This window comes from Magnolia sinica, chromosome 17 (assembly GCF_029962835.1).
Source record: "Magnolia sinica isolate HGM2019 chromosome 17, MsV1, whole genome shotgun sequence".
Classification (NCBI taxonomy): domain Eukaryota; kingdom Viridiplantae; phylum Streptophyta; class Magnoliopsida; order Magnoliales; family Magnoliaceae; genus Magnolia; species Magnolia sinica.
Window position 1 is genome coordinate 56,985,099 of NC_080589.1, and position 26,199 is coordinate 57,011,297.

Genomic DNA, 26,199 nt, shown 5'->3' on the forward strand with positions numbered 1-26,199 from the left:
GTCGGTTGCCTTATATTGGTTACGTAATAATGATATTACACTGTCGTTTGTTGAAACATTATCTAAAGTTATTGAAGAGACTTTATTTTCAATGCCCTAATCTCGTAGACAGTTATAAATGCAATATGAAATAACTAAACCGGTATGAGGACGTGGAAGGTGGAGGGAGTTTAATATTCTTTTACAATGTTTCCTATATTCATTAATATAGTATGCGGTCAATGAAATGTATCCCTTTCTTTGATTAGACGTCGTTCACAAATCAGAAGTCAAACTTACCCTGAGACTAATGTCAAAACTAATTTCAGTTTTATTTTCTCATATGTGTACATCTTCATATACTCCCTCTTCATAGTATTGCAGGAGACATTCTCAACTTAATGATTAAAGAATTTACTATATCCCATGAAAACTTTACTATCTATCATTCTAAATGGTTTTTTTATATATCAATAATCACATGTCTTACATATCACTCATTCGGCTTCTCTTTATCAAACTTATGAGTTGAAAGTTTACATTGAAACGTATCTCCTTTAGACTTGCTAAATGATAGCAACTGTTGGCCTATAAGTGGAATTCTTTGACTGTTTGAACAACTTTGGCTGCGTCTGTTTAAATAAGTAGTTGACCCCCGTGATTTTTGTTGTACAGTGCTTTGCAGTGCATACATCTGATCTTAAGTACATCATTAACTATAATTTCTTCAAAATCATCCCACACAACTGACCACTTTTTCATTTTATTGCAGTTGCAATTGAAGACTACTCTCCTTCAACAATAAGATGAGATGTGGCCAACGCACTGGCACCAGGGGTAGTTGAGACTTTCTTTTCACTAGCTATATATAAATATAAAGATAAGAAACTAACTTTTAAGCACTTATTTGCACAAGTGGTGTGTATATAAGTGTCCTCTAAATTTTCAATAAATTTATAAGTGTTTAAATCAGTCACTCATTCAATGTTGAATAAATTGTAATGCTTTCATTATTTATTTCAAATGCCATGCCAAAATTTCGGCAGCATCTCTCATTATCTTTCTAAAATATATTAATCTTGTATTTGATTCCCACGTCAACTATCAACACAAAGTGTTGATATTTGATTAGGAAATAAATTTAATAAATATATCCGGAAATAATATGAGAGACAAATCGAAACAGACATGTGCATTTAAATTAGAATAAATAAAAACATTATTTTTTATCAAACGTTGAACTATCCAAAGAAAAAAACAATTTGAGAATTTATATGTATAAAAAAATACACTGAATTTATGTTTGACAACATAAAAATCCTCAAATGAGTAACTGATTATCCTATACTACAAGTATAACAATAAAACATTAAAACAAAAGTACACTATAAGTGATTCGAACACGTAAGCCAACCAACCACAAGCTTTATGGTTTATGAAAATCGTAGTACCCTACTACAAAAGGCATCAGTAAAAAAAATAAAATGTGGTCATCAATAATTACAATGACAATACATTATGATACTGGTAATCAGAATATTTAGGTCACATCCAAACACCCCCCATTTTAAACAACTTTATGGGTACCGTACTAAAGTGGGTCCAATCGATTCTGAGTTGCACAAGCTTGTCTAAGCCTTAAACCATGAGTCTCGGACCTTCTTTAGTGAATTTGGATCATTGTTCAATTTATATTCAAAATCATTTATGGTTATCACTAACACGTGACACCAATTGTATGAGATAATAGCCGAAGTATTGTTATTTAATAGGTCAAAGAATTCTATTATCCTCAGTTTGTGGATATACATATACATAACATACCTGGTTTTTAAGTTTGTATAAGTTGGAGTCTATATTTCAATAATCCAAATAATATTATAATTTATATAATGCAATAAAAAAATAAAAATCAGGTCCGACTGCTTACTTGCGGTTGGACTGGCGAGTTACGGCAGGGGTAGGGCGACCAATCAAGGCATGAACCATTGCATAGGCGAGCAGGGCCGGGGGAGGGCGATCGGGCAGTGCAAGGTTTACCAGACAGGCAAGCAGGGGTGATCGGGCCGGGCAGGGCAGGTTCACTGGATAGGTGGGCAGGGACGACTGGGCATGGCATGGTCCACCGGACAGGTGATCAGAGGCAACCGGATAGGCGAGTAGGGTTCGCTGGACAGACGACCAGAGACGGCCGGGCACTGCAGTGGCTAAAAGAGGGGGAGAGAGAGAGAGAGACAGCTCAGGAGTAGGTGAGCAGGCCGGGTGAGCAGCAAACATGCGACCAGAGACACCCGGGCACTGGAGAGAGAGAGAGAGAGAGAGAGAGAGAGAGAGAGAGAGAGAGAGAGAGCTCGGGTTCGATGGCGTGAGTTTGGGTTAAGAAAGGGATAGGGTTTAGGGCTTAAAAAATATTTATATATCCCTTGACCGAGTTTAGCCGAGTCAAACCGAGTCGAGCCTGGGCCAGCTTGAACTCGGCTCAAAAATTTTTCGAGGTAAAAAACCCAGCTCGAGTTGGATCGAACTCAGTTTTGAATAGAGTCGAATCGACCTTTTCGAGCCGAGCGGAGCGAGTTGACCCAGCTAGCTCGGTTCGTGTACCGCTATGTGAGTACGCAATTTTTCAGCGCCCGTCTACCAAACAACACACTCCGCCGGAGTAACAAAGTCTTTTTCTCCATTTCCTCCATCTTCTCCCATTCTTTCCTGTTACAGCCGGAATCGATCAGCAATGGAGATGGAGATCGATCATCCAACCCAGATAAAAGGAGAAGAGGAGCTCTTCAAAGCTGCTGAAACGGGAGATACTTCGATTTTCTCGGCTCTGAGCGAAGAACAGCTGGATAGAGCTCGATCGCTGCGGAATGAAGACGGCCGCTCCCTCCTTCATGTCGCCACTTCTTCAGGTCGTACCGAGGCGAGTCCCCTCCCTACCCTAGGGTTTGATTCTTCCCAGTTTCCGTCTTTCTTCTGTTAATCCATGGCGAATGATCACGTAGCTGTGTGGGCCCACCCGTGCTGTTTGCGTGGAATCTGAACCGTGCATCTGGTGCGCCTCCTCATCTTCCCTGATCCTGAAACTCATGTGGGAAACAAGTCAGAAATCTATAGTTGCGTTTAAAACCTAGATATTCATGTCGCATGTGTTGGATATGCGCTTGTGGGGTCCACTTGTGGGTGGGTTCCACATGGTTTCCCCTCAGAATATCTGTGTGGATGATAGGGTCCAAGCCCTATACAGTCCACGTGAAAAGAGGTGAAGGGCGTCTTCTTGTGTAAAAAACACGATTGAAGGTAAAATTCATCTACGTTTCATTATTTCCCAAGAGAACTACATAAAAAGAGCTATGGAATCTTACCTAGAGTAACAAGTAACAACTAATAACAAATACTAACAAATAAGCAAATCTCCCAGTTAAACACAGAGACTAACAAGTAACAACTAAGCAAATCTCTACGTAATCACAAATACTAATAGCTAGGAAATCTCCTTTTTTAGGGTAAAAATATCAACTGCTAAGATAGTCCCTTTACTAGAGAAGTAAAAATATCAACTTCTTAAACCATATTTCTTGAGAAGTTGTTCCTACAAAGTAATTACCTTCACTTCTTGATTTTCATGAACTTTCTCCTCCACCGTTGTACAAATCCATGCAACAGATTCCATTTTGATTTCCTCTTTCATTGGTTGAGCTATACACGTGTTCTTCCTTAAATGTCTTCACTACAAAGTTCTTCCCATTTTGGTGAACGTTGGCATGGATCTTCCATGGGCATTTATGTCACTTGCAACTTGCAGTGAGTCGGGGACGCACTTTTGATCGTTATTGAGGAATGATAGCTCAACTCTTCTACTAGCACAATAATGCCAAAATGCCAAATGAAATGCATCAGAATCATCAAATTCATGCTTGATGTAAAAGTTAGGATCATCCCTGGTAAAAGCATGCCTCTCACCATATTCTTCTTCTAGCTCTAGATCATTATTATCTTCGACTACATCTTCAGATAAAGAATGCACTGATTGGAGATTATTGGTTCATTATAATAAAGTAGGGTATCATCTTCTACAAGTCTAACAACATCGTCTTCATATTCACCTTCATTGTCCTCATCATTGTTGTTCTCGCCTTCTTCAGGCACATACGTCAAATGCAATCTCAACTCTCTCTTCGTGTTCTTGTAGTGGCCAAACATCTCCATCAACTCATAATCATTGTGTACTTCTCCCATCATCACTCCAGGCTTAACCCGTTGAATCTTATATCTAACTTGAATATTCTAAATCTCAGCACACTCCATTAAACTTTTAAAAGAGATATTTATGTCCAAGAACGACCTTCGATCAATATCTAGATCATATTCTTCCATGTTCTTATCGATGTATTGCACTTAATTAGTAGTAACATCCATTGTAAGTATTCCGCTACAATATATTTCTGTTTTGATCCATCTCACATGACATTCTTCATTACCTAAATAATGCACATGCATGCATATAAAATCAGTCTAACTACAACATAGCACACTCCTCCCTATCATATTGCACCCTCAGCTTTAAATTGGGTTCGACAATCTAATATTTTGATTTAGTTTCACTTTTTATCCCATCCAATATCATTATCATGTACTATTCTCACACAATTTACACACGAGTCGAAAATTTGGCAGCACCTCCCCATGACTCCAAATATATGAACAATTCTCAACTGATTTTTTGCCTTTTAGATAGTGTTGTTCATGGAGGAGGCCTTTGATCAATAAAGAACCATATATCCGAATAATATAAGGGGTGGTATGTTGAATTTGAAACCACATGAAAATTATGTAAAGAACATCCTACGTACATGGCATGGTATACCGAACTGTCCACGATTTGGACAATTTAAGAATTCATATAGAACAAGAAATTTCAATTAATTAACTATAACAAAATGTGCTCATTATGACATGCATTTATTTGAGTTGCACAAGCTTGTTATAGAGATTGGATAATATATGTTATTCTACCTAAATTCTTAAACCAGTAGATGGATTATTTTATGAGAATCTACACTGCTAATTGGCTTAATTAAATGCAAATATTCTAGATTTGCATAGATTGCAGCCTTGCAAGAAATTCTAGATATGCATCGATTGCAGGAAAGTAAAACAACATGAAGTACTAGTAGAGCATCGTAAATTCTTAACCATTTGTTAACTAGTAGTATGAAATAAAGTAGCATGAAGTACTAACAAACTAGCAACATGAAGCACTAACTGTATGAAGTAAAAAAGCATGTAGTGCTAATAGACTGGCCGCATGAGGTACTAGTAGTATGAAGTAAGGCAGCATGTAGTACTAACAAGATTAGCAGCATGAAGTACTAGTAGTAAGAAGTAAAGTAGCATGCAATTCATAGTAAAGGAACATGAATTCTGTACCAGTTGATAACTAATAGTTCATAGCAATAACATTGTTGGTTTTTGAGTTTAGGGTTGTAAACAATTCACGGTACTAACAATTCTTGATAGATTTCATTTCTTAACAGAACTAAACAGGTATTCAAGTTGTATTAGTTGATAACTATAGCTTGTTAGTTATCAACTGGTTCTTGATAGATTTCAGTTGTATCAGTCTTTGATAGATTTCAGTTGTAGACAAAACTAAACAGTAGTTCCAGCTGTACCAGTTGATAACTAATAGCTGTTTTGGTTACTGTAAACAGAACTAATAGCTGTTGGTTTTTAGGTTTCTAATTGCAAACATTTGTTAGTACTACTAACACTTTGTTCATAGATTCCAGTTGTAAACAAAACTAAACAGCTAGTTCCAATTGGTTATAGGGTTTAGGGTTATAAACAATAAACAAAACTAAATAGCTAGTTCCATTTGATTGTAGGGTTTAGGGTTGTAAACAGTAAACAAAACTAAACAGCTACTTCCAACTAGTACAAAAAATAATACAATTAGTGATGCAAACCCAAAAGGAAAAGCAAATAAATCAATAAGAAAAGAAAGAGATTGTGGGAAGAGACCCAACAATCCTCTAGCCGAATGCTAGAGATCACAAATGCAAGACCGTGAGCAAGCTCTATAGTTCTCTAGTCTAGAAATAGAGACCACTCTTCCTCCCTTCAACAACCACCGTAGAGAGAATAAGAGAATTTCATAAAGAGAATATTAATAAGCTTGTCTTATTCCATAGGCCATAGGTCCTATTTATAATCAACCTTACAATCTGTAATAAAGGATATGAAATCTAAAAATCTGCAAAAATAGGAAAACACCTAAATAACAAAGCATTCTAATTAAGAAAATGCCTAAAACAAGAAGATATATTTAAAATTATTCCCTGCCTAAAATGAAGATATGAAGAGCAGATTTCCTAATCTAGAGATTTGAAGGAAATGGGAAGTGGTGATGGACTAAAAAAGGAAGGTGGCCCTTTTTATGGAGCGTGCACGTGTGGGATGTGGGACGATTGCATCAATTCCCCCCGGCTTAAAAAAAGTCGGCTCCGTCGAGTTAATGGCAATGTACTCCTCATAGAGTTTTGGGTTGATGTGCCTGAAATCCTTTGCTGAAAGTCATGTGCTGTCAAACCTTGGTCGACCCTCCATTTGACAAGAAACTTCTGATACCCCCTTGTGGAAACTATTTGATCATCCAACATATCCTCAATGATTTCTTTTAGTTGGCGTGGTACCTCAGGTATCTGGATAGCATGTTCTTCCGTGCTCTTGTTTGCGTGATGTCCAAGATAAACTGGAAGGTCTTCCATATTAAAAATGAGACTGATCTTCATTTCTGGTGGCAGCTCGATTTGGTATGCATTATCACCTAGTTCTTCAAAATGTGTTAAGGACTTGCCTTTCTGGAGTGGAGCTTTATATAAGAGCCTGTTGGAAACCGCTTTTGCTTAAGTTGCACCATGACTTTTATCTCCTTCTTGGAATTGTGCATAATGTCTTCGAACATCTTCATATCGCTTGTAATTTTCATTACTAAGGGTGATCTTTCGCCTAACTTCTTCATGTATCTCCTTAACATTCTGTGCAAAAGCTTCAGCGTCTTGGCTCGGTCGAGTCATACTAGGAAGTGAGACTAAATAAATAAGTTGTTGCGGTCGCATTCTGGTCGCAATTTCGAAAGGAGAGTCCCGTAGTGCAGTTCATAGAATTGTTATGAGCGAACTCTGTAAGTGTACCCAACGTTGCACACTTGTTTGTCAATTACGTGACTGGTTGTGTCTTGTAGTCGGATGAGTTCTTGGCAAATGAAGACCGGCGACGCAACTGAATTAGAAGCATCGAAGCCATATTGAAGACAAAGGACTGCTTCTACGACCTTAGACCTTGCAAATAGATGATCCCAACCCAAATAGGAAAACCTACTTTGGTCATCTATTCAAAGCCAAGTTCAAACTCATAGTTTTTATCCTTTAGCCTTGGCTTAAGCAAGTCCCAAGTTGGTGAAAGATTTATTGGACAAAATAGGAAAAACAGGAAAATCTGCCCACTATCGGTAGGACAAAGGTGCCGCCGAATAGCACCTTCGGTACCACCAAAGATACCTTCGGTGTTACCAAAGGGGCTCAAAATAGTCCAACAAGATTACAACGTTAATTTGGTGTCATTGATTGGATATTTTGGTGACACCGACTACCACCGACGAACAATGTTCGGTGCCACCGAAAAGGACTGTTTTCAGACAGCAACTTGGGGAATTTATTAGTTACTACCGAAAGATGTTTCGGTACCACCGAAGCAAGTTCGGTGATACCGAAGCTGGCTTCAGTAGCACCGTAAACTAGCTGTTTTCTATCCGTTGGAACATTTTCTCTATAAAAGCGGCTTGTAGAAACTTGCAAAATTGGTGAAAATAGGCATTATAGTCTCTAGCGTATCCCAAGCTTATCCTAACCCATTTAGACTCTATCCATACGAGTTTCATGTTCTCTTCATTGTGATCCTTCACTCCTATGAGCATTCAAAGCTCCTATTAATGAAGAACATGAACTCGTGCCTTCTCTAGAGTACAAAAGCCAAACCAATAGTAAAACCCTTTGTCTTTTGATACCCTAGAGCATCCATAGGTTAAATCCCTTAGGAAATCCACTCATTATCCTAGATAGGAGATTCAACCAACTCCCATTACCTTGGTCATCTTTATAGGTACATCTTATGCAAGGTTTTTGATCGTGAAGCCGAACCTAACAGGTAAATCCAGGCGACGCGATTGGGGGAGCACTGGGAAGTTGATTCAAGTATGAGAGCGCGAAGATCAAGCATCCCAAGACAAGCTACAAAAGAGAACTCTATCCGATAAGTAAGTGTCATAGTTAAGAGTTCAAAGTTTAGTCTCTTTCCTCGTGTAGGATTGAGGCTAAGAGTTTGCTATCAACAAACTCGTTTAGGTTCCTTGTGTGGGACCTTGGCCGGTGGGCCTAAAAGGTAGGTGCCTTGTGTGGGACCTTGGCCGGTGGGCCTAAACGGTAGGTGCCTAGTGTGGGACCTTGGCCGGTGGGCCTAAACGTGGGTTCTTAGTGTAGAAACTTTGTTCTTGCGGAGAGCATAAATTGGTGTCCTTAGTATAGAACTATAAAGGTTATTGGTGAACCTGTTTAAAACCATTAATAGTGAAATCCGGTGCACTTTGGGATTGAGTGTGGATGCCGGGAGTGGAGTAGGCACATAGCCGAACCACTATAAATGCTTGTGTTTGGAATTGTCATTTGCGCATCTGTTTAATCATGCTTATATATGCTTGAATGTTTTAACTTCTCATACATGATTGAATGAATGTTATGGATTGAAAGGAAGCACATTCCACACACAAGCTCACAACACTAGGCTAGTTATATTCTGCATATCCTTTATAGCCTTTGTGATTGGAACCTCTAACTGGCTTGGAGGCCATTAGAGTTATTTTGCCTAACTTGGTTAAAATTGAATGATTATTTAAGTTAGGCAATCAGGACTTTAAATAGGTAAAAATAATTGAAAAGTCCTATTCACCCCCCTCTAGGACCTTAACTCAGATTCCTTCTTCAGTATCAGCGGTGTAAACCGCTATTTCAAACTCAACTTGTGGTAACACGATGTCCCATGAGCTGATATGATCACCAACCAGACATTGAAGTAGATTCCCAAGGCTACGGTTTACGACTTTAGTCTGCCCATCTGTTTGTTGATGATAAGCACTTGAGAATTTCAACTTAGTTCCCATCTTGGACCACAAGGCACGCTAGAAGTAGCTTATAAACTTGTCGTCATGATCAGATACAATAGTTTTGGGAACACCAGTAGATGAACCACCTCTTTAAAAAAACACTGGCGATGTGTATGGCGTTCGATGTCTTCTTACAAGGGACAAAATGAGCCATCTTCGAAAACCTATCAACTACAACATAAATAGAGTCATAGCCACGTTGAGTCTTAGGCAATCCCAAGACGAAATCCATATTGATGTCTTCCCATGGAACATCTGGCACAGGTAATGGTGTATAAAGACCAATATTCTGCTCGCTACCTTTACCCAACTGATATGCTTGACATTGACGAACAACGATCCCGACATCTTTCTTTAGACCTGGCCAGTAGAAACGGTCCTCAACCAGGGCTGTCGTTTTATCGATACCAAAGTGACCATCTAGGCCACATGAATGAAGCTCTCGTATAACAAGCTCTCGCAAGGAACTCTTAGGAAGACACAACCTTATATCAAAGAATCAGTACCCGTCGTGCAAGCTATACCTTGGGTACTTGGTGTCTGCACTGGAAATGAGTTTTGAAAATACCTTCCTAAAATCACCATCTGTGCCATAGTCCTGTTTAAGTTCTTCAAACCCAACAACGGAAATTGATAAGGTAGACAATAGATGTGACTTTCTGCTGAGGGCGTCCGCTACCTTATTTTCAATACCAACGCGATGTATTAGGTTGAATGAGAACTTTCGAAGATAAGTGCTCCACTTAGCATGCCTTGCGCTCAACTTCTTCTGAGAATTCAAGTAGCGTAATGCCTTGTGATCAAAATAGAGCACAAACTGTCGATGAATGAGGTAATGCTGCCAATGCTTCAGAGCTTGTACAATAGCATAAAACTCCACATCGTATGTAGAATACTTCTTTCGTACCTTATGGAGTTTCTCACCGAAAAAGGCCACTGAATGTCCTTCCTGGCCAAGGACACCTCCCATGCCTACATGCGATGCATCACAAGCAATTTCAAACACTCTTTCGAAATCAAGAAGTCTAAGAACTGGAGCCTCTGTCATTTTTTGCTTGATTTCTTGAAATGCCCTTTGTTGCTCCTTTAGTCCACTCAAATGGATTGGATTTCATACATTCAGTAATTGGCACCTTGATGGAACTAAAGTTCCGAATAAACCTTCGATAAAATGTCGCAAGCCCATGCAACTGCGAACCTCATGAATTTTTATGGGAATAGACCATTCAACAATGGCCCTTATCTTTTCTGAATCGGCCTTCACGCCCTCTACTGAAACGACGAACCCCAGAACGACCACGCTAGAACTCATGAAGGTACACTTCTTCAAATTGATGTAGAGTTTCTCATGGCGTAGTACTCTCATCACTTGGCGAAGATGGTCCAGATGATCTTCTCATGAATGGCTATAGATGAGGATATCATCGAAGTATACAACGACAAACTTGCCAATGAACGGCCGTAGAATTTGTATCATCACTCGCATGAATGTGCTAGGTGAGTTCGTCAAGGTGAATGGCATAACTAGCCATTCATACAATCCATCCTTTGTCTTGAAAGTAGTTTTCCATTCATCGCCAGGACAAATTCTTATTTGGTGGTACCCGCTTCGCAAATCAATCTTTGAAAAAATTGTAGCATTTGCCAACATGTCCAGTATGTCATCCAGGCGTGGAATGAGAAAGTGATACTTTATTGTTATCTTCTTGATGGCATGACTGTCAACACACATTCGCCAATTGCCATCCTTCTTTGGTGTCAGCAATGCCGGCACGACACATGGGCTGAGGCTATCATGAGTGAACCCCTTTGTTAACAAGTCTTCCACCTGTCGACGAAGCTCTGCATGCTTTGTCGGGTTCATTCGATATGTTGGAAGATTTGGTAATGGCGCTCCAAGTACCAAATCAATTAATTGCATGTTGAATGTCGCGCATGGGTGGAAGCTCACTAGGTAGTTCACCAGGGACCAAATCCTGAAATTGGGATAGAATGTCCCAAATCTCAGGTGGTTGAATAACAACATTATCAACTGGATTAGTCTTGCATCCTACTAGAGTATACATGATTCTACATTCACGACTCTCCTCTACGAATAGGGCCATACTCAAGATTGTGGAAGCTGACTTTGCCTCTTCATATTTGTCATCCTTCATAGGGTTAAGAGTAATGGGCTTTCCTTTGTATATAAAGCTGTATGTGTTCTTGCGACCCTTGTGAGCTACATCCTTGTCGTATATCCACGAGTGCCCCAGTAATATATGTGTGACCTTCATTGGAATGATGTCACACCAAAGTGATTCTTTATAATGACCCAGAGAGAAGTTGACTAAGCACCTCTTAGTCACAGGGATGAACGTGTCATTCACCCACGCAATCTTGTATGGCTTGGGATGCGTTTAAGGTTTCAGTTTCAACTTGTCCACCATGCTTTGTGAGACCACGTTCATGTTGCTGCCTTCGTCAATAATGACCTTGACAACCTTTCCACCACATGATACTTGTGTATGAAAAATATTCGTTCGCAGCCAGTCTTCTTGTGCCTCCTCCTTTAGTGCTGTCAGAATCCTTCTGACCACCAATGATAACTTGTTTTCATTTAGGCCATTGAGGCCTTCCTCAAGTTCCTGCTCATCTTCTGGATCATTTGTGTGTCACTTGGTCTGCAATGAAGTCTTTTGTCTTGCAAAATTGGAGATTGCGAGAGGGACACTCAGTCGTGTAATCTGTAATGTCCATGACCACCACACTTACAACAATTGTTGGTCGACCTCCCTTGCATTACTGCAACAAATTTTCCCTTTGTATCACCGTTTCTGGGAAGATGATTAGAAGCGGATTGGGCGGAGTTTTTATCAATTTTATAATCCCGAGGTAAGTTAGTGTGGGGCACGAATAGTTGTGGGCGCGAAATGGAGCCACTAGTAATGGGACGGGTGGATGCATAGCCCCCACCTTGAAGGTTGCTGCGCCTTATCACCAACTTCTGGTCCTGCACTTTTTAGGCCATTTGATACGCCTAGTCAATGCTGTTGAGCCGAACAGGTACCAACTCTCTTTGAATCTTGAACCGTAGCCCATTACAATAACATGCCACTTATTGTCTTCCAGTTTTTGTTAAGCGGCACCGAATGACTAAGTCATAATAACGCTGTGTGTACTCCTCCATGGTCAGATTGTCTTGTCGAAGTGTGAGGAGCTCTTGAAAAGAGGTTGTCTTGTAATCTAGCAGCAAAAACCTTCTCTTCATTCTTGCTTTCATTTCCTCCCAATTGCTTACGGGAGGAAGGCCACACCGTTGTAGATCTTCTTCGATGGCGTACCATCGGCCTTGAGTTGCACCTTTAAGTTTCAAGGTAGCAAAACGCAACTTGACAACTTGTTCCATTTCATACCAATGAAAATATCGCTCCATTGACTTTAGCCAGTCATTGAACACTTTGGGACCCAAATTACCATCATAATATGGAATATCAATCTTGACATGCTGGCGGAATCCGAAGTGCGAATATTCCTTCCTCCTTCGGGATAAATTGGATGATCTCGTCGGAGGTTGTTCATCCCTCTAGCTCTCGGATGTTGTTGGGCCCGTAGCCAGGCCCGTATTATTCTTCTTGGAAATTACCATTCCGACCAGAATGCCTTGAGTCAACATTTCTGGACTTCAATTCTTCGTCAAGGTCATCCATAGATGTTTGGCGGTCTGGATTGATTCCCTTGTTTGCGTTTTTTAGAACAATAATGTCATTCCAAAGCATTCATTCTGGCTGTGGAACGGGCCTTTAGGTCATCCACCCGTTTTGTGATCAAATCGATCACTTGTTGCAAGGTTGTGACAATTTCATCTTGAGGTTGTATGGCCATCTCAGGATTGTAAATCATCCCTCTTCTAGTGCGGCACATAAGACAACAGGCTTTGGCAAAGTATGCGACAATTTTTCTTCTTCTTCTTCTTCTTCTCTCTCTCTCTCTCTCTCTCTCTTTCTTTTTTGGTAAGGAAAGAGAGGAAGGGCAAGGAATTGATATGTTGGAACGGGATTAGGATGTGGTGGGGTTGGAAGAGTTTTTTTTTTTTTTTTTTTTTTTGTAGAGTTAGGGTTTTGTGATTTTCGAGATGGAAAAAAAATGAAAGAAAAGAATATGAAAGATGACGGATGGATGAAGGGGAAAGATGAAAGGTTAGACTGAGATGAAAAAAATTACCTTCTAGTTTTCCCAAGAGTAGAACTTGCTCTGAAACCAATTTGATGCAAATCCGAAAGGAAAAGCAAATAAATCAATAAGAAAAGAAAGAGATTGTGAGAAGAGACCCAACAGTCCTCTAGCCGAATGCTAGAGATCACAAATGCAAGACCGTGAGCAAGCTCAACAGTCCTCTAGTCTAGAACTAGAGACCACTCTCCCTCCCTTCAATAGCTACCGTATAGAAAATAAGAGAATTTCATAAAGAGTATTAATAAGCTTGTCTTATTCCATAGGCCATAGGTCCTATTTATTATCAACCTTCAATTTGTAATAAAAGATATGAAATCTAAAAATCTGCAAAAATAGAGAACACCTAAATAACAAAGCATTCTAATTAAGAAAATGCCTAAAATAAGAAGATACTTAGATAAGAAAATATTTAAAATTATTCCCTACCTAAAATGAAGATATGAAGAGCAGATTTCCTAATCTAGAGATTTGAAGGAAATGGAAAGTGGTGATGGGCTAAAAAAGGAAGGTGGCCCTTTTTTTTTGTACACATGCGGAGCATGCACGTGTGGGATGCGGGACGATTGCATCAATTAGTCCCAAAACAAACATTTATTAGTAAAATTTTCCCATCAATTTGTATTCTCATGTTAATAATACTACAATACTTATACAAATTATTCATGGCTATTCATTTGGTATTTATCTGGAAGAACATGGATGAACTATTTATGCTGGAAAGTAAGTGGTACAACAACATATATGCTTTGCTCATCAAGGTTCAAAGTTATGTTTCGACTTGTTCCAACACAATTGAAAAAGAAGCAAACTATTTTTCAGCATATAAACAGCCCCCAATCCAACCATCCACATATAGAAACAACCCACAAATTACCTCAATCCAAACAGCTCTTATTAGATTACCTCAATCCAAATAGCTCTTATATTGACCCTAATTGATACAACCCTTAGATTACCCTAATCGAAACAATCCTTACATCACCCCATTCCAAACAGCCCATAAATGACCCTAATCAAAACAGCCCTTACATTACCCTAATCGAAACAACCCCCAATCAATTCAACCCTTCCATCATCCCAATAAAAAAAGCCATTAAATTACCCTAATCGAAACAACTCCCAATCTAAATGCCTTTAAATTACCCTAATTGAAATAACCTTTACTTAAACCTACCCTAATCGAAACAACTATACATTACTCTAATCCAAACAACCCTTAATCCAAACCCTAATCGAAAGAACCCCCAATTGAAGCAGCCCTTACATTACGTCAATATAAAAAACCCTTAAATTACCCCAATGAAAGCAACTCTCAATCCAAAAAGCCCTAAAATTAACCCAATGTTAAATGGCCCTGAAATTACCCTAATCAAATCAATTCTTAAAATTACCCCAATTGAAGCAGCCCCCAATCGAAACAGCCTCTAGTGGAAACAGTCTTTAAATTACCCCAATCAAAATGGCCCCCAATTGAAGCAACCATTACATTACCCCAATCCAAACATCCCATGAGACAACGACAAAAGGGAGAGCATGCAAAGACACGGAAGGAGAGAGAGCCGCTGCACGACCACAACGAGGGAGAGAAGGAGAGACAAAGAAGAGGACACAAGCACAGATGTATACGTACCAGATGAGAGCTTTCAGGGCGAGAGTGTGCAAGGGACGAGAGAGCTTCCAAGGCGAGAGAGTATGGCACGAGTGGCGAGGGAGCTTCCGATGCGAGGGAACGAGAAGGCGATGGGTGTGAGCGAGAGGGCAAAAGGGCGAGGGGTTTTTTCATTGTAAAGGTCAAGAGGGTTTTCATCATTTACGAAATAATTTATGCCCCAAATAAGGGTGTTTTCATCATTTACGAAATATGGGAGCTCATACGTATCCTTACCAAATAGCGATTGGTGATATGGCTAACGGTGGAAACATTAGGTGGGTCTTTAAAAATAATTTAAAAGCAGGCTCTGATTTGTCGATGATCCAAAAGGCAGGCGGCTGTATGGTAAAGACTCTTGATTTAAATACCTTGGGTATTTAGGGCATATAGTCTTGCAAAGTGAGTTATTTGCTTTTATACAGTAGTATAGATTTGTACTTCCATTGACTATTTCTATTCACTGTCTCAACATCGTACTTGGGATTTCAAACACGATTACTAATCATATGAAATGTATTGGTCATCCCCATTTACGTCCAAAAGCACATATGGTTCAAGCTGCAATTTTTTTGCTAATCAAAGATCTCGATGCATTTCTTTCATTTTCACCTTCTAATTATGAAGTACCAGTGTCTAAAGAGAAGAAATCCTGTTGCCCCCAACCACAATCAAGTTGTAGACAGTGGTTCAAAGAAACGTATAAAGCATGCATGCATACAAAGACATTATTACAAACATACGCATGCACATAATTTCAACTGGTATCCTAAGCTACAGACACTTATCATTTAAAATTGATTGCCATCCTTATTTATGTCTATCTTATCATTTGAAATGGATTGGCCATCCACTGTATGCCCCAAAGCACATTCAGTTTGATTTGCAATATTTGTCTCATCACAGATTGGTGCATTTCTTTTCATGTACCTCTTTGATTATGAAGTTCAGTGTGTGAAAAAATTAAAATCCCGTTGTCTCTAACAGCTATCAAGTTGTAGACAAGGGTCAAAGAAACATTTAAAGTGCAAATACACAGACCCATTATTGTACACACACCAATATCAACATGTGTCATAGGCTTGTTGCTCATCGCAGATCCATAAATTTCTTTCCATTTACTGTTTATGGCTAAGTTATGTTTCAAAAAACTAAATTCTATTGTTCGACAGAAATCGTGTTGTAGACAAAGGTTCAAAGAAACATATAAAGTATGTATACGTACAAATGAATCTTAACACATAATATCGACATGTATGATAGGCACGCTCAATTATGTGCTGTTCAAAGTTTTGAATTGTTCATTGGCTTCATGTTGCTCACTTTTTCTGTAAACATCATGTTGATTTATTTAGTTTAGGACAGTTGTTTCTCTTGCTAAGACCTCCGTTAGGTGGTTGGTTTTGCTTTATTCATATTCTCGTACTTGGAAACAGGTTGTCAGTATATTGTCAGCTGGTGATCCGTCTATCAGTGGCATAAATAGCACTGATGAAGAAGGTTGGGCTCCGATTCATTCTGCTGTTAGCTGCGGCCATATGGAAATTGTTGAGATTTTACTAAGCAGAGGTGAGGCTTTCCATTGTCCAGTAACTCATTAGATGTTATGAGTTGTGAATAATGCTCTTGGAACATAAGTGAAGGTGTGTTATTTTCAAGATAGGAATTAAGCAGTCAAATGTTTGGCTTTTGCTTTACTGTTGTTGAGCACCAAGCATTGTAAAAAATGCATCCTTTATTGGCTAACTTGATAAGGCCTGAAGTAAATCTTATCATATGTTGAGCGGGGAACATTGACAATTTTGGAGTGATACATGTTGGCATGTGTTACACAACATGTGTAAATGGCCATATATATATATATATATATATATATATATATATATATATATCATACATACCCATTCGTGAAATATCCAATACCCACAGGAGATCACCAGCCTTATGGCATCCTTGATCAACTTGTTGTCCCAATGGTGTGTGGTGTGGAGGTAGGTCAAATAGGGAGGGTTTGCCGGTAGGCCCTGGATTGCTGAGAGCGTCAATTATCTCCACAAACGGTTTTTTGTTTTCCCCCATGTTTCCTCCCTTTTGTTGTTGTTTCTTCATTCAACCATGGCTATACATTTATAGACTTTGTTTTTCTAACCGATTGGGTTTTGCTGTTGTAATCTGGGAGAAACTGTTCCCTGTTCAAACACATTCTCCGCACGACTGAGTCCTCTTGCTTTTGTCATAGGAGAAATGAGGATCGTTTCAATGAGATAAAGAGGCATGGCCACACGTGTCAACATCTCTCTCCTGGCCATTATGGCCAATATCACTTCTACAAGTTTTTTTTTTTTCTTCTTCAATAATGAGTGATTCAATCTGTCTGTTAATTTATCTGGACGGTAACAATATAATGTAGTTTGATCTTGATTATGATGTACCCAAAACAAGTATAACTCTCCCTGATGTAGCAGCATCTATCCTTTTATCCTACAATATGAGGATGCTTTTTCCATCATCTATTGCTGTAATCTAATGATTGATGGCTACCTTTTATGATGCTTTTTCCATTATCTATTGCTGTAATGTAATGATTGATGGCTACCTGACTGATTTCGCTCATCATCATTCAGTTCTCAAACCCATAAGGAACACATGTTTTTTGAAATCTTCATTAGTCATTGCTTTTGTTAATGGGTCTGCAATCATTTCGTTAGATGGTAAAACATTTATTGGTATCTTATCCTTTTGTAGAACATAATATATGTAAAAATATTGTATTTCAATGTGTTTTTCTTTTGAGCTTAGTACCACTCCAGTCTTTATACTGGTTACTACGTAAAAATGTATTGGTTGTTCAGGGATTTCCTTCAGTTTTAAGTAATTTATGAATCCTTGGATCCAAATAGATTCATTAGCTGTCATACTATAGGTGATGCGTTCCGCCTCCATTGTGTATGTAGCTACACAACCTTACTGTTTACTACACCAAGATATAGCTCCATATCTTATGGTGAACACGTATCTTGTAGTGGATTTTTTTATCATCTATATCTTCAGAAAAGCATTAACAAATCCTTTAATTGACAATTGATCATCTTGATAACATAATTTATTACTTTTAGTTCCTTGATTACAATCGCATAATGGGCTTAATCACTAACCAATGAGCAATTCGTGTATTGTTTTGATATCTACTAACCAAGCCTATTGCAATGCTTAAGTCAGCTGTGTAGTACGTAACATTGTATACATTATGCTTCCCCCAGCCTATGCAAAGGGTTTGTCCTTCATTTCATTTCTTCTTTCTTTATCATCAGGAGCCATTTTCGTTGAAAATTATGTCCCTTTACATATGAGCGAGCTTATGGATTTACAGTTATTTATTTTAAACATTTTCAAGACATTCTCAAGATACGGTTCTTGAGATAAAGTTCAATTTCCTTTTCTCTCTATCTCGAGTTATTTGAATTCGTAAAACATAGGAGGCTTCTCCCATCCTTTTCATATCAAATGAGGTTATGGGCCATTATTTTATGTTGAAAATTCAAGTTCTCCAATTAGTAAGGTTGTTTTGACATCATAAAATACAAGTTCTCCAATTAGTAAGGTTGTTTTGACATTTATTTGATGTAATTTTAAGTTTAGATGGGCAACAATAGCCATTAATATTCCAATGGATGTGAATCTTCCAACTGGAGAATATGTTTCATCATAATCTATTTCTTGTTGGGTGTATCATTTAGCCACTAATCTAGCCTTATATTTTTCATTGATCCATCCAATTTTAATTTCTTCTTCAGTACCCAATTGCATCTTATAACTTCTCCATTGTTTGGTAATTCCACTAAGTCTCATACTTCATTCTTAATAATTGACTCTCTCTTCATCTATCACTTTTTGCCATTCAATTGCATCCTCAGATTTTATTTTATTTTTTTACAATTTATAGGATCAGGTTCTAATGGTTCTTCATTGACTAAAGCATAAAAATCTTTTTGTATATGATCGTGGATTCTTTTCTCTTAATAATCTGATTATAGTGTCTTCTTTAGGTTGTGGTGGCACTACTATTTCTTCTTGAGCTTGCATTTTCTTTATCTTTAGGAATAGTTTTTGGGTCTCATTTGGTTCTATGATTGCTTAAATATGGTTTTCTACAAGTCTATAACGCATATGGCATATCTGTAATTGGTTTGGAAGTAGCTTTATTTAAGATGTATATGGCAGTATACAAGGCTTCTCGCCTTCTCCCCAAAATTGGGTACGTAAGTTTGAATGAATCAACATGCTTCTGAACATGTCTAAAAGTGTTCTGTTTCTACACTCAGCAACATCATTTTGTTGTGATATGTGAGGCATTGTATTTTGATAGATTATCCCATCATTTTTACAATATTCCCCAAACATATCAAAACCCTGTTCTCCACCTCTATTTGTTCTAAGGATTTTAATTTCTTTTCCTAATTATTTTTTCACCTCTGTTCTGTATTCTTTAAAGATATTTAATGCATCTGATTTCTTGTGAATTAAATATACTTGACCATATTTAGAATAGTCATCAGTGAAGGGTATAGAGTAGGTTATACCTTTGTGTTTTTACATTCGTATGTCCACAAATATTTGAACATATTATGCTTCACAATTCATTAGATCTAATGGTCTTTCCAAAAGGTTTCCTAGGCATTTTGCTTGATAAATAAGGTTTGCAAGCTATGAAATCTATATTTAATTTAGGTATTAATGCACAGTTGGACATACGTTTCATTTTATGTCCTAAACGCTTATATCAAATAAACAATTAAGAAACATTGAGCATTTTCTACTTGTAATAACTATATCAGAAGACTCGCTGAAATAGGCAGAAGAAGATCATTTTTATTTCTAGAATCTTTGTTCAAAAGACACAACCCATCAAACTTGGTCGCCCAAAACAAAATTATCCAATGTTTCTCCACAGATACCTTTCTCGATTGAAAATGGACTTTCTCGATTGAAAATGGACTTTGTAACCCTTTTCATTAAGTTGGGGCGCTGAGATCAGATTGTGCCCATGACATCACTGTATGTGTTATTTCCCGTGTATTTTATATGATCGCAACGTGCATGGATGAAGCTGAATTGATCCATCAAGCATCTGCGTCACAGTTGGCAAGCATTGATTCCAAGACCACATCTTGGGTCCCTTGGACCATTATTTCTAATTGTTATTTTTAGAGCAACATTCAGCCATGTGATGTCCCGGTTTTCCACAATTATAACATTTTCCTTTCTTTTTTCTTATTAATTTGCCCTTCTTGTTGCTAGTATTTGGTTTGAAGTCCTTTTCAACAAGACCAGGGACGTGTGGTTTTTCATAAGAAGAAGAGACTTGGGTTACATTTACATGTGAAACAGATTGATGGGAGACACTGACTTGTGTAGGAGTGGCTTAAGTAAGATTCACTTGTGAAGATGAAGATCCCTTCTTTTCACATTGTTGGCTTCCATGGCCAACATCATGTGTAGTTCCCGCATAGTGACTAGCCTGCCTGACACTTGTACCCACCAATGCAGGTTCCCATGAATCTGGTAGGCTTTGTAAAAGGGTGGAAGCTTGCATCTTGTCTAGAAAGGGATTTCCAAGTGCTGCTAGCTCTTTCTCGTTCACCGTTATTTTGTGCATGTGATCAATCATGAAATCTGATTCTTTCATTTTAGTGGAATTGAATTTCTCCTCTAATAATTGGATGCGTCTAATGCGTTTCCATATGCTTGGGTAATTGCATCAAACAAGTTCTTAATAGTCGAGTACACTTCATAAATGATTTCCAAGTCCTGGTCCATAAAAGTTGCCACTACCAGTCACATCCACTACTATGGCCACACTAAGAGCCTGTTTGGAATGCAGGGATTAAATGGTATTGAATTGCATTAGGTGGAATTAACACCATTATTACACAATGATTATATGTCTGGAAATACCATTGTATTTTGACCGTCCAATCTCATGTTTGGGATCAAATTCTTCCTTTGAGAAAAACACCGTATTAAGTGAAGCCTACATTTGGTGCACCATGGTATTGTAATCAACATACTAGATTTCACAACTCATGCCAACCATTTATATGCATATGCAACTTAATTGTCATGTGTAAATGGGACATATGGATGGACGGCGTGGACAAAACACATGCATTAATGTGGGGCCCACGGATGTAGTGGATTTCAAAATCCACTAGAAATCCCACCATCTCTCCTGCTGAATTTGATGATATGATAGCTAAATTAATCCAATTCTTCCCATCGTTTCCAAATGCCGGATGGAATTTACATTGGACCAAATGCAATTCCATACCACATAATCTCACCTAATCTCACGTTCCAAGTAGGCCCTAAGGATTAGAGCTAAGGGCTGACTAGGCTCTAATGTAGGATGTTGCTGAATATGACCTTCTTGTTGAAGAAGAGTGGTATATAGCTTGGCGAAGGTAAGTACTAGTGGGGGAGAGAGAATAGAGTCTATGACTTACATTCCTCATATCTGGTCCAATGCCATTGTTCCAAGTCCCGGTCCATAAAGTTGCCACTATTTTCACAGCTATCACTATAGGCACAATAAGGATGAGAACTAAGGGCTGACTAGGCTCTAAGTAGAATGTTGCTGAAGATGAACTTCTTTTTGGAGAAGAGTGGCAAATAGCTTGGCGAAGGTAAGTATTAGTGGGGGAGAGAGAAGAGAGTCAATAAATGACTTACATTCCTTACATCTGGTCCAATGCCAGTGTATGCCCACTGTAATGTCTACAAGAGAGATGAAATAGTCAATAGTGCCGAGATGATCACAAATGCTCTTGTTGCTGTAAAAGTAGTCAGAGATGGATGAAGAGCCATGGTGAAGAGACTTAGGGTGTGTTTGGCATGCAAAATTTCAAAGTATTGAATCACATTTGGTTGGATATAAATTCCATCCGGCGTTCGGAATCGATGGGAAGGATTGAATTAATTTAGGTATTTGACCTTCCAGCCTCAACGGGAGATACAACGTGATTTCTGATGGATTTCGAAATCCACTACATTTGTGGGCCCCAAGTTGATGCATTTGTTTTATCCATGCCATCCATATGCGCCTTTTACACGTGACACTTGACTTGCATATGAATATGAGTGACGACTGACAAACATTATATGTGAAATCTAGTTTGTTTATTACAATTCAAGTGTCCACCAGACGTTGGTTTCTTATAATACAGTGTTTTTCCCAAAGGGAGAATTCGATCCTAAACATGGGATTTAATGGTCAAAATGCCATGGTTTTTCCAGACCAGTACTGCAACAATAATCATTGTGTTAATAGCATATAATGCAATGCAATACGAGTTTCCAAACACGCCCTTAGATAAAGCATGCTTTCCAGAGACTATTGAATAAAGGTGGTATTAACTCTTAAGATGAGGTCAGGCAACGAGTTTAGTGAGCGACCACTTCCCTTCATTGGAACTCCCATGCCTTTCTTGGTTGGACCAACCCAACATGCATTTTAGAGTGCTGTGTTAGGGCGATAGGTGCACTGTAGTCACGCATTTCGAGCAAGAGCCTTTCTTCGCTATGGAAATAGAGGGTCAGAATCAATGCTACACCCTGATCAATCGAACGTGAGTAGTGAGTGACCTTTTTGCCAAGGATTACTGCCGGTTGTCCATCCGTAAGTGGGCTGGACAACTCAGTCAGATTCCACAATGAAAATCCTGTATTCTATCGAGCGAGAATTGATCCCTTTGGGCAAAGGTGGCCTTTCTGACCTTCTTTTAATCACTAAGACAGTGCTTGAGTATGTTATAGAAAGGGAAGGCATAGGTAGTACTTCGAATGGCGAAGTGGGTGGAATCAAGCCGACGTGCATGTCTCTATGGAATGAATCCCTGGTATTTAGTCATCAATCAGTGAAAGAGTAGGCGAATAAGCATCCGATGAATGCACAACTAGCACACGGGAGGTGGCACCAACCACACAGCTAGGCTGTTGTCGATCCATCAACTTCGGTTAGTTGGATCGTAATGGAGTTGTGTATTCCCCCATTAAAGGAAGGAGAGGCCTAGCCTGATCCACCAAAGACTAAGGAAGAGGCGACAAAATTCAAGGGTTAAAAATATTCATAGCTTCGACTGACACTGTGCTAAGGACCCCTATCGGAAGGAGAGCACATTCCAGGGTTGTGAGGCCTCCCGCTATAGAGAGACTCTAATCCTGCAGGGAGTGTAGTTAAGCTCACTGCCATTTGTCGTCGGAATAGGGGACGCTGTTTGATCTCTCTTCCTTCTTTCAGATTGATGTACTTAGAATTTCAATCATTTCATTTCATTTCATTTTTCTTTAGTACGATTTAATTTTATTTTATTTTTTTAAATGGTGGCACATGATAGGGGCTTTTTTGAAGATGGCTTCAAAGTGTCTATATATAAACGTGTTAGCGCCTTTGACTTTAATAGATAGTCATAGTCATGATTGTTTTGAAGCAAGCCAGCTACCACCTTCCACCATCCCGATTCTACAGATCTCAATTGGGAAACCAGCCAAAGTATTCTCGGTTGTAGGAAATGATGGACCGATGCACTTCTAGAGCCACCTTTAAAAAAATAAAATAAAAATCAATTGGTAGTCATAGCCCTTTTTACTAATGAGCTTTGAAGCCAGCAAGCAACAACTGCTCAAAAGCCATTGCATGCTAGCGCTCTCAATAGTTTTTCAGCTGGCTAGCTTCAAAGCTGTTACACTTTAAGAGGGCCCAGGCCCCAAATGGAATAGGGTTTCATGTTTTGAAGCTGGTTTCGAAAGTCACAATTCCTGACTTCTTAAAAGGAAGCATGAACCTATAGAACCATTTTGGTCTTGCCACACGTCTTGTGATTAGACCAATAACCAATGTGAGTACTTCCTAGTTCAAGTGGCATTGATGTTGGACAAAATGAATTGATCCACACAATTTCACTTTTGAAGTTTTGGGTTAGCAGGGGTCAGGTGAAAGATGGAGAAGGCTATGGGCCACCGACAAGTTGCTCAAGTCCTTGTAGGTGAAGGAGAGGAAGAAACCAACTTTTTCAACAAAAGGTATTTGTGGTATGTCAATTTAATGAAAACTATGTTGGTCATATTTGAGGCTGAAATAAAATAGAAGATGTAGCAAGAAAATCAGAGGGAGAAAATGTAGATGTTTGAGAAGATTCAATAAAATTTTCTTCTTCTTCTTCTTTTTCTTCTTAAGGGGCAGGGGCAGGGGGGCTTGGGCTTGGATAAAGAGAGAGGAAGGGATAGGGAAAAGGAGAAAAGGGAGGGGTGGGGTGGAATAAGGTCAAGTAAGAGAGGAGAACTGATGCAGGACATGGAAAATTAAATATGATATGCAAGATTTCAGGCTTAGATCCTACCAATTCAGAAACAATCACACAAATTCCACGTCCCACATGAAAATCCAAACATTCAATTAAAAAGGGGAATCTATGCGGGTCCAAGCCGACACAGGCTAGGACTGGACCAATAAAAATTATAAACCAAACGATGTCAAAGGGAAATAAAATCAACTACTCATGCATAAAAATTAGTCCCTAATCCAAGGGATTCCCTAATTTCAATTCAAGGAACCCTAAGGTGATAAAAAGGGGCAAATCAATTAGGGATCATGTAATCTAGGGTTAAGATTCATGAAAAACGGCTATGAGAGGATAAAAGAGGATAAAAACCTGAGCCAAAAGATGATCCCGCGTGTGGACAACAACAATGGCCCAGACGAACGTGCGTGTGATCCCGGCCGCACGTGTGTGGGGCCCACTATTCAGAAAAAGGCCACCTTGGCCCTGGTCGGCCAGGGATGGACTCCAAAACCCCCAAATCTCAGCTCGATCCGATGTACGGTTTGTGCGTGGTGCTCTGCCGAAGTTTCAGCTCGCCTGCGGGCTGTAATCTGGAAATCCGCTGTAATAAAGAAATCTGATGCAACAAAAGGACAAATTCGAAGTACGGATGATGGGGGAAGATGGAAAAAAAGATGATGGAAGATGGGGGTGAATTGGGATCGATGTGGCTTCGCACCACGGTAGTTAGCCCTTCGAAAAGGGAGGGCTTCGCACCCACTTTTGAATTCTTTCACAACTCACGAAGAGAGCAGAAAAATAAAGCAGGAATTTTTTTTATTAACTTCAATCAATGAAAAGAACTACAAGGGGTGCCTATTTATAGGGAGAACCCTATACCCAATAACTCGCACCATGTGCGACACCTATTACTTGGCGATGAAGTAAACTAAAATAAAAACCAAACAAGGAAATCTAAAGCGTTCACGATGTTCTAAATAATAACAATAAGCAAAACCTAAAATATAAAACCAATCCGATGAGTGGGCCACGATCATGAGATCTCATGGTGGGCTTTTCTTGACTATCGGGCCACTTTTCTGAACCAAAACTTGACTTCTAGCTAGGAGGCCCTCCCTGGACGGCGTCATCGAGCTAGATCGATGGTGGGGTCCTCCTTCTATGTACGTACGTGCGTAGGGGGGGCGGCGTGAGTGCGCGTGTGCGCGTGATGTCCCCATCAAGAAGCTAAAAGAGGGAGAAGGGGAGCAAGGTTTTAAACATCTTAGCAACATGATTTTTTATTTATTAATTATTATTATTATTATTATTATTTTTTTGGGTTAGCTTGTTAGTACACACCCATGTCAGTACACACACTCCATGTTAGCCACCCCTGCTACGGATTGATACCATGACCTCAAGTGTTGAAACGAGGTATCTCCACTCAGTCTGCCAGTTGAGCTATGGATCTGGGCGTATCTTACCAACATGATACTCCACCTTCAAGAAGGGAAAATATCACTGGATATGTTGGGAAATATTGCAGATAACATGTAAAGTTTCGCAGTTTGAATAAAAATTTAGAAAAATGATTGAAAAATTCAGCTAGACTTCAGGAGATGTTAACAGACACATGGCTGATGCTTAGAGCTCAAAACATTACAAAGAACTATGCTTGTGCTTATCCATTGTTTAACTCTGCATTGTTAGACTTGAATGATACAGTTGTATAAATAATGAGTTCATATCATTCAAATGTGACACAATACAACCAATAAAGCACTATGAAAGAATACAATTACGTCCACAATGAGTTCATATCT

General features: G+C 39.0%; 1 protein-coding gene across 1 annotated transcript in view; it reads left to right on the forward strand.

Moving 5' to 3' along the window:
- The first annotated feature begins 2,652 nt into the window (after nt 1-2,652).
- The window catches only part of LOC131230287 (uncharacterized), a 52,872-nt gene continuing 29,325 nt past the window's right edge, over nt 2,653-26,199 (forward strand). Inside the window, exons 1-2 of the mRNA XM_058226131.1 lie at nt 2,653-2,896; nt 16,493-16,625. Of these exons, the coding sequence (XP_058082114.1) occupies nt 2,711-2,896; nt 16,493-16,625 (319 nt within the window). The 5' untranslated portion in view covers nt 2,653-2,710. The remainder of the gene's footprint in view (nt 2,897-16,492; nt 16,626-26,199) is intronic.